The following is a 10,266-nucleotide window of genomic DNA, read 5'->3' on the forward strand; positions in this document are numbered from 1 at the left end:
AAATAGTTATCCAGCTAATGTATCCTCTTCTGATTTCTCTGCATGGTACAGGTGTCTGAATAATGTGGACTACTTTATGCAGAGGCTAAGGAACATCTTGCAAGGAAATTGGAGCCAGAGTCATCTATGCTGCCTGTATGGTTTACTAGCAAACTTGTAGGTTACTTAATTCTTTCATTTTTTGATGGTCATATTAGCAGCTTTTCTTGCTAACATAACAGAGGAAATGAAAAAATATTCAAAATAGCAGGAAGAAGACACATCCCTTTAAACTAGAGACATATTTCTAATCAATTCTGTCATTCTTCCAATTCAAACTGATCTCTACATCTATGTGCCAGGTAAGCATTTCCCAGTTTTAATGCATAGTGGTCAAATATACGTTTTAAAAATACAAGAACTCTTCCAAGAAAAAAGGGCCATTCCTGACGTCAATAGATGTTTCTAAAATATTGCTGTGAAAATGCAGTTTCTTTCCATATGTGTCATATAATTTTTTAGCATTAGTAACAAGGAGCTAATCTGTAGAATCAGCTTTGGTTTGGTGCTACTGAGAATTTCCTGTGGCCAAGAGTACATAATGCCATCTTGTACTTGCTTCCAACTCATTGGTAAGTCAGTGGTGAAAGCCAGAACTTTTAAAACTAATTCTTGTATGTATGTATATATATATGTGTGTGTGTGTATGTATGTATGTGTGTATCTATCTATATCTATCTATCTATCTATCTATCTATCTATCTCTCTATCTATTTATCTATCTATCTGTGGAAAATGGACCGACCTATAGTACTGTAGGATTTAACCAGATGAAATTGACAAGTGTTCTTTCCAGCTCAAGTGACAGGAAAAATGTTAAAGCAATGGTGTCCCTCCTTTCCTTCCTTCTGAGTCCAGAAGAGGCAAAGAAGATTGGGAATCCACCAATTAGGGCTTGTAATAAACATGGACCAGAATGGCATTAGGCCATTCTGTGGATAAAGCAGAGGAAGGAATTAAACTTGACTTCATCTCCTGCTTGCTCAGTCAGAGACTTCTACAGTAGTTTGTCTCAAGTTGGGAGGAGTGAGCTAAGTGAGGTGCCAGCCAAAAATCACTACTATTATCCGGGACTGGATACTTGCTTGAAAGAATGAGTAGAATAGATAAGGGGCTTCACTTACCAACCTCTGGCAATTTCCTGTTAACTAATGGTTTTATTCACTAGCGCAGTCCTGTTAGTTAATGGTTTTATTGAAGTGCAGCTAACCTTACACACCCTTGTTTGACTGCTGGCTTCCTGGATGAGGTCCTGACTTAATTCATAGTTGTTGACTTTATGTGGACTCTTAAGTTTTAATAGCAAGTTGCTATAAAATAGTGTTTGTTCAGTTGCTTTCGAGATAACCTTTTTCATTTGGCAAAGTCAATAACAGTAATACATCCGCTTCTTGTAACCCTTCTTTTCACAGAGTCTTCAATAACAGCATTGTTCATTCTGATAGTCCAAGATGGTATATACGCATTATTATTTGCTTTTTAACTTTAAAGTCATAGAACCATAGAATTACAATTGAAAGGGGCCACAAGGATCATCTGGATCAGTGTTTCTTAACCTCAGCAATTTTAAGATATGTAGACTTCTTCTAGAACTCCCCAGCCAGGATAGAACCTCCACGGTTGAGACACACTGATCTAAACACTCCATCTTCAATGTACAGAAAAAACAATTAGACCATCCATGGGAGTATAGAGTTCAGCCTGTTAAAAGCCTCCAGAGACAGAGAACCCACAATTTCTATAGGTTTAGTTTTCAAGTTAAAGAATTTCATCCAAGCACTGTATTGGATTCACACATCTTTGTATACTAGAAATCATAGCTGGTTTGATTTATACATTAGTTTCTATTAGAGTATAAAATGCAGTGGTGGGATTCAGATGGTTTGCACCACTTTGGCAGAACCGGTAGCTAATTTTTTGTTGCCCAGGCCCAGAATGGACTTCCGGAAACAACATCCACGCAGAGAACCGGTTGTTCACATATTTGAATCCCACCAACAATAAAATGTGGTTCACATGGTTTGGTTCACACAGCATGCTTAATCAAAATCAAACTAAGCTACAACAGGGCTTAATGTAAGATGAAAACCCAGTCACTTGATATTATTTGAAACCAATTCAGGAAGCTTGTAATGAAAATATTGAACAGGTAGAGATAGTTCTAACTGCTATTTGATTATGAAAGAAATAATGAACTACTACAACTCACAGAATGCACAGCTGATTGAATTCTGGGAGTTGTAGTCTACATTCACTTAAAGGCATCAGGCTGGTAACACATTTTCCAGAGAAAGATATCTTATGTTAAATAGGTTTTCTTTCTAAAGTATAGATAAAATTATACTGGGCAGATCCCAAAATTAAATAGATTTTAAACATTTTTGGTAGTCTATTTCATGGGTTGTAATCACTCAGAGCTACCAAACATTACAAGAAAATATGTTGCTGCCCTAATTCAGCACATAGAGTTAAACAGCACAGAATGGAAATCTGATTAATTGCTGTCTAATTAGGTATTGCTACTGGTAGTAGAAAGGCATCATTTGTCATGAGGTAATTTAGGTGGTGAATTTCATTCCAATTTTCTGCTTAAAAATACTCTTCTGCGGTTTTTGTGGATTTAAATACGGCAAGGTAAGGCCTCAGCTTTTTTTTTTAAGTATGATATCCAGGCCTCTGGCCCTCCCCTCCCCTTGCCTAATTGACATTTTTCTTATGCAGCCTAGAACATCTGATCTGCCACTACAGACCAAGCCACCTGGCTATGCAGGAATTAGCACTGCCACTTTTGGTAACCATTAGGCCAAAAATAAACAACAAATGCACTTAATGAGGAGGATGAGCAATTGCAGCAGAATATTATATGAGTTTTTAGAAATCTGTTTATGGAGAGCCTTTACCATAGGTCTGGTGGAGAAAGGTGCTATATGACAGCTGGAATAAAATAGAAACCTCTGTAACGGCTGTGATAAAGAGAGATTCATAGTAGCCACAGGATATGAGATTTTGCCCAGTACTTACACCCTTCTATTGATTGTTGACATGCCTTGTTATATTGCCATGCCTGTAAATATTGCCTATGTTAGACTTTGCAGTTAAACATATTCTTTTGCTTTGCCCCAATAAATCTTTCAGCTTCAATTATGTCTTCAGGGCATTCAAACCCACAAGCTTCCTGCCTGCATTCTACAGTGGCAAGACAATTGCAGTTTGCTCCTGTATGCATCTGGTTTGCTTGGGACCAATGCAAGACTCTTAATAGGAGTCAGATTTTGTATGCTTGTGGTTTTTCTGACCCAGCTTTGAAAGAATTACTATCTTGCTCCCTTACTTTTCATCTTGCTGGTTTTATTTGTATACATTTTTATCTCAAAGAAAATAAAAACATTCAAAAGCAGTTAATGTTTGGTTAAATCAATAATTTAGGATTGATAAACTCTTCATATTGAACAAACACGTGTGGCAACCCAGCCTCTTCAATTAATTTGGATTAGGAAATGCGTATGTTTTTCCACTGTATTGCACAATGAACAGATTCATATTAAGACAGCAATAATCCATGGTCTGATACCAACTGACCTTAAAAGACCTAGAAAACACCTCAAGAAATTGTGGGCAGATGATGTAATCCAGGGGTGACAAACTCGATTTCATTCAGGGCCGCATTAGGGTTGTGGTTGACCTTGGGGGGGGGCGTGGCCAGGGTGGGTGTGGCCACCTCAATGTTGCTCGTGTTGTGGGGTACCTGTGGTGACCTGGGCGAGGCTGTGGGGTGGGGGGGGGAATCCATTGTTTCCAGCCAAGGAAGGCAAGACCAGGGCAGGCACTATACCCTTTTCCACCAGAAAAGCCTTGTTGTCCCTCTCAGGCTGCGCGGAGGACCCCCAATGATGCAGGCTGCCCAGCCTTTCCCAAGGGGACACCTGGCTGCACTTACCTCCTCAAGGCTGCTGCTGATTGGCTCACTCTCCTTGGCCAAGTTGCTCATGATGTGTGCAGGAAGGCAAAATGTGTTGGTCAGAGGGAGGCTCACTCCCTCTCCCTGCGAGGAGACCCGACTTTGTAACCAAAGCATCCTCAGTGATAGGATGGAAGACCACCAGGAGAGTCAGGAGGAGGGCACAAGGGTATGGTGAAAGGGCAGCAGGGCTCCTCATGGTCAAGTGCTAAGGCAGGATTTCCCTTAGACCAGGGGTAGACAACCTCGGCTCTTTTATGACTCATGGACTTCAACTCCCAGAATTCCTGAGTCAGCAAAGCTGACTCAGGAATTCTGGGAGTTGAAGTCCCTGAGTCATAAAAGAGCCAAGGTTGCCTACCCCTGCCTTAGACCCTTCCTCTCATTATAATCTTCCTTCCTTTCCTTTTTTTCCTTCTCTCTTCATCTCCTTTCCTTCTTCCTTCCCCTCTTTCCTTCTTTCTGTTTGTCTCCTCTTTTCCTTTCTCCTTTCCTGTCCCTTCTTGGATGCTCAAATGCAAAAGGGGAAACATTTCTTGATGCCTCCTTGCTTTGTGATCAAATGCCAATTTTGCTAGTAGTCTGTGGCCACTTAAAAGACGGAGAACAAACCAGGATCAGTTTATCCTGTGCTTGCATTTAGTGGGGGCGTCCACAGACAACAATATAGCTAAACTGTCAAAATGTTGGCTGACATAGTTGATCAGAGCTCCTGTTTTCTTTAAATGTGCAACAGCTTTAGGATTTAGAAACAGAGGTAAGTTAGTTGCTTTTCTATTAATACATAATCCTTAATAGAGCTCTCCTGCAGGGACCCTACCGTGGAAATATACTGTAGCAAAGGAAAATATTTTCCCCCACTCTACTTTGTCCTGTTTTTCCACTGGAAATGGCTGTTTGCAACACACAAAAGAGGGGATACTTTCCTAAGAGTTCACAATTCAAGAATACCAATGTTAACTTGAATTGCCAATAAAGTCCTGTCTGTGACAAAAGAGAACACAAAATTGCTTTCTCCTTTGAGCCCAGGTCTCAATGGATCCAGGATTGAAGCAGAACTGAGTGAACTGGGGCATTTCCAACCAATTTAACTTTTTCTTCCTTCCTTCCTTTTTCCCTCCCTTCCTTCCCAGAAACATACATTTAGTTCTAGGTTCCAGCAAAAAAAATATCCAATTGATACAATGGGTTTGCTTAATTATTGCTTCAGAAAGATAGTGAAATTAGGTGTTGTCAAGTGGTGACCCACTTGATCTGCACAACTCGTGGCCATTATTAAGTTGAGGACTATCTGTATGTTTGCCTTTTTGTTTATCCAATTCATCATAGGTTAAGGAAATAAAGTTTTGTTGAATCAAACTAAATGGCCATTAAGCACAGAGTCTTTGTAGCACAGCGGCTAACCTGATGCATCCAGAAAAATTATAAGCAGGCTACTAGGACAATAACTTTTTACTACTTCTCCTTCAGGGTTGGTTTTAAAGTATTTTGCCTGTGAGTCAGTAGACAATATATTTATCAGTGCCCTTTGCTCCACTTCCCTATCATTTCTACTGTTGCAAACAAAACAGCCATTCTGAAAATAACAAATCAACATTTTATTAAACACATTTATCAGTTGCAGATCTACAATGGGGATCTACACTTCCCAACACAAAATTAGGAAAGTGAGAACAAGGTAAGGACACTAGCAAAGGTCAAAGGCAAATGGAATTATACATTCCAACAAAGTTTGGCTCCTGAAGCCAAGAAGCTCCTCTCAGAAAGGAAAGTGCACATCAAAAATCTAATGCACTCACTCATGAAATGAGCTTTAAGAGCAAGAACATGCCAATACTTTTAACTTTGTAAGAGTCCATTAATAATCGCTGACATGTGTTTCTTCCACAGTGGTGGGAAAAAGAGTTGATTACCTAAAGACATTTAAGATCTGGAAGAAACCAAACCAGGGGACCTTTCCATGGTCTTATTCTATTTTCTTTAGTTCAGTTCCCCCCCCCCCCCCCAGTTAGGCTTGTCCGGAGGAATGATAAATGTGCTGAGAAGCACCGGCAGAAAAATGCTTGAGAATCCTGGCACTGGGATTACCTTTTTGCCAGGCAAGTTGCAAATCTGTATTCCTTGCAACTTGTTTGCCCCACCAGGGCAGGAGAGCCAGCAGCTAAGAGAACAGTTCTCCTGCCTCTCCAGGAAACACACTGGAGTGTGAGGTGTGAGGAGACAAAGAGAAACTTATCTACAGAAAACACACAACTTCAAGCAAGTAGAGAAAGGACCTACCTATTCCTACTTGTTTAAAGTAGTTTTTAACAACGTTACACCCTCACCTTTACTAAAGGCGAGGCGCTTACAAAAGAAAATCACTTGTGAAAAATTTATCCTTTCCCTTCCCGGTGATTATTATAGCAACTATGCAGTACATTGGAAACCTCGGTATATCTTCTATTTTCTACATGGGTAATCACAGGCTACGCTTGCCTGGAAACATTAAGCGGTCTCTTGCTAGTTAAACTTCATTTTATTCCTTCAGTGAAATGCAAGACTGGTGAATTCAGACCAGATTGTCATTTTTTTCACTTGCTTTTGGAAGAGGTTCTACCTGTACCTTCTTCATCTCCAACCCTTTTACCCAGGTATATGCAAAAGAGCCCACTAGAACCATCATGTTACTAGCCCACCATAAAAGGCTCTTGATTTGTTCAAAATAGCAGACCGCTAACACTGTCTGGGCACAGGCTTTGGCAGTCCCAGAAACATTGTGTGTAAGGGGGCTGGTATATTTGATCTGCAGTCCAGTCACATAGCCAATAGCAAAGCCAAATATCCCACTTAGAGTCATCATGCCCCAGAAATGGATGCTCCCCAATTTATCAAAGTGGTATAGCGTGGAGAACTCACTTGTGAGCAACAGAAGGGGCAAAAACAAGACGCAAGCGTTGATATTGTTATAGAAAGTCAGACGCCAGATGCTGCCATCCACAGCAGGCAGAACTTTTTTAGTGTAAATAGCGTTCAGTGAGACACAGAGGCTGGCAAGTACCCCAAAAATGATGCCTGCCCAGGACAGAGTGCCTTCTGCTCCCTCTTGATCTATCCCAAGCCAGAAGCCACCTGCAATGTAAAAAGAGATGGAAAATACTACTGATTGGACTACAAAAAGCAGAAGGAAAGCCTCATACCTATGTAAAATAAACAATTTGGAAATTCTTACAACTTCAGATATCATAGACCAATGTTTTTTAACCTTGGCTACTTGAACAGGTGAGGATTCAGCTCCCAGAATTTCCCAATTAGGTACTCTCAATACTCTTGGTGGATTAAAAAAAAATTCCCAGTTTAGCCTACAATCTGGAATTTCCCAATATCTCCCATCTAAATATTCATCAATGTCTGAGCTGAAATCATTTGCTGAGACTGAATCACTATTCAGTAAGACCCCTCACTCCATAATCATCTGTCAAAGAGTGCCCGTAAGTTTTAAAACTTGTTACTATAAGCATAATAGCTGTATCTTTACAAAAGTGAAGTTTTATATTCTCCAGCATAAGCCAGTAGATCAGGGGTGTCAAACTCGCAACGTCACGTGACGTGTCGCGACTTATCGCGACTTTTTACATTGCCGGCAATGGGGTGGGCATGGTTTCGCCATGACACATCCGATCCGTGGGCCGGCAGTTTGACACCCCTGCACTAGATTGTATATTAATAGTTTGCAAACTAAAAATAAGAGCAGAACAGAATCAATTCTATCAAGTTCTCTTCCACCTGATTTTAATGACCAAGAAATGTCACATTAGTTTAATTCCAAGCATTATTGAGCAAGAAAGATTTACCAGACTATCTGTTTTTGTCCTGCAAATTGGGAACACAAACTCCCTTTTATTATGGCCACATATCAAAGCTGTAGCCTTGCCCTTTCCATATATTTAATTAACAACCATTCTCCTACACTAGTCACAATTGGCAAAGGAGATCTGAACTGTATCCATATTGCATCAACAGAAAACAATACCTTTTCAGGATACATTACTGCATATACTTCCTTATCACTTCTAAGATTCTATAAGATTGCCCTGTTCTTTTTAGAGCTACTCTGGATGTGGCTCTTAATTTTCAAAGGATGCTAAGATGCTCTTAAGTGGGCATTCTAGAGTAGACATGAAGGATTGTGAGGAATTGAGGAAGAGTTATTAAATCAAAATGGTAATGCAGAAAGCCCAATTTCTTATTTACTGACTGCCATGAGTTGTACACCATGATAACCAATAAGGAGTAAACAGCTGTAAAATTTTAGCAGTCTATATAGTTGCTGGAGAAGACTCCTATGTCAGTCCTAGAGGAGATCAACCCTGACTGCTCTTTAGAAGGCCAGATCCTGAAGCTAAAACTCAAATACTTTGGCCACCTAATGAGAAGGAAGGACTCACTGGAGAAGAGCCTAATGCTGGGAGGGCAATAGAAGAAGGGGACGACAGAGAATGAGGTGGCTGGATGGAGTCACTGAAGCAGTAGGCGTGAACTTAAATGGACTCCAGAAGATGGTAGAGGACAGGAAAGCCTGGAGCAACATTGTCCATAGGGTTGCGATGGGTCGGACACGACTTCGCAACTAACAACAACAACATAGTTGCTACTGTTAAATTGAAATTCTGCAAGCAAACTATTCAAGGTTCATCTGCATTTGACACTTGTTTTCTTGGGTAAATCTCACTGAATTCTGATGGACTTATTCCCCAGTAAATAAGACTTAGCACATAATAGATATAATAGATGGTGCACAATGTCAACTTCCATCATTCCCAAGCAGCGGTGAGGCTGGTTGAGGATAATGGGAGATAAAGCCACATGCTGAGAAAAGTGGCAGCCATTGGATTGGTTTGTTGGGACCATTGGGAGGACTCCACTCACCAATGATAATTCCACATGAAAGGAGGGCGGACAAGGATGTGGTCTGCTTCAGAAGCAAGTAAGAGAGGAGCACGTTGAACACGGTGGTGAGGGAGCGGCCCACGTTGTAGAAGGCCACTCCAACAAACTTGAGGCACAGGTTGTTGAAAGTGATCATGGCAATGAAGACAAGGGAAAGGGGCAGGACGCTGCGGGAGACCTTGAGGTCCATCCGGATGGAGGGAAAGTCCACAAAGCCTAGCGGACAGTAGGAGGCCAGCAGGCTGAGCAGTTTGCAGATGACGACGGTGACAAGGCACTGGTAGAAAGTGACGAAGAGCGGCGCGTCCAGGCGCAGCGAAGGGCTGCCCAGCAAATACTTGTTGAGGAAGACCATTGTGATAGAAATGAACCAGTAGAGACAGACCACTATGGCGATCCGGAGGGCCCGCAAGAGGAACGGCGGCTCCTTGCTGTTGCTGCTGTCGCCCTCGCCGTCTTCCTCTTCCTCTTCCTCCTCTGGCTGCTGCTGGAGCAGCGGCTCCGACGCACCGCCAAGGGCCATTTTCAGGATCGTCGAGCGCTTTAGCTGGCCCCGGTTCATGTTGCTCAGCCTCTGCCTGAGCCCTGCTGCCCGCCGAGAGGGAGCAGAGGGCTGCAAAGGACTAAGGCATTTCAGGTCGCTCCCGAGGATGGTCACGTCGGGTACAGCCCTGGGTTTAGGCCTCCTGCGATGCTGCCCGGACAAACGCGGCAGTTCGCTTCCTCTTCCTTTTGGCCTCTTCCCCGCGGCGCATCCCAGCTGCTGCTCCGCCTGCGCAGAGAAGGCGAGCCCTTCCACGCTTAAAGGGGCCGCGGTGTCGCCGCTTGCCGGAAACCGCCGCGTCCGCTTAACCCTGTGTTTGCCGAGGCAATTCCTCGCTTCTGGTTGCCCCGCCCTGGTTGGCGGTCAAAACCTGGGAACCATGCGAAGCCGCCCATCCCAGAGCGCTGGAACCAACCGCTTGCTTGCGTTCCTGCGTGCTCTTCTCCTGAGCGCCGTTGCGGTGAGGATTGCGGCCACTTGGCACGTTGCAGTGCCAGCAAGCGATCAGCCCCCTTGGTTTTCGGCTCCGTCTCTCTCTGGGATGCTCTTTGGGCCCCGCTTGGGCAATGGGAGTATTCGGGAGCAGCCTTCCTTGTTTCCAGGCCAGGGGAAGTGCCCTCCCTTTTTTTAATGGTCGGGAGCAAGAGTTGATAGGACCAATCCAGTGCACCCGGAGGGCACCCGGTTCACGAAGGCAGGACTTGGCTGTTCAGCAGTAGGCTGACCAAAGAAGGCTTCCAAGTTTATCATCCATTTGCACATTGCCTATATTGCTTATGGCCGAAATCAGTCTATT

General features: G+C 42.9%; 1 protein-coding gene across 1 annotated transcript; it reads right to left on the bottom strand.

The window, feature by feature from the left end:
• Positions 1–3,387: 3,387 nt before the first annotated feature.
• SLC35C1 (solute carrier family 35 member C1) lies at positions 3,388–10,023 on the bottom strand. Its single transcript, XM_083352818.1, has 3 exons — positions 8,906–10,023; positions 4,365–7,108; positions 3,388–4,221 (listed from the first exon to the last, which is right to left on the bottom strand). Exons 1-2 carry the CDS (start codon positions 9,486–9,488, stop codon positions 6,549–6,551), a joined length of 1,143 nt encoding a protein of 380 aa, XP_083208944.1. The 5' UTR covers positions 9,489–10,023; the 3' UTR covers positions 3,388–4,221; positions 4,365–6,548.
• Between the last annotated feature and the right edge of the window lie 243 nt (positions 10,024–10,266).

Source organism: Vipera ursinii (genome assembly GCF_947247035.1).
Source record: "Vipera ursinii genome assembly, chromosome: 1".
Taxonomy (NCBI): Eukaryota; Metazoa; Chordata; class Lepidosauria; order Squamata; family Viperidae; genus Vipera; species Vipera ursinii.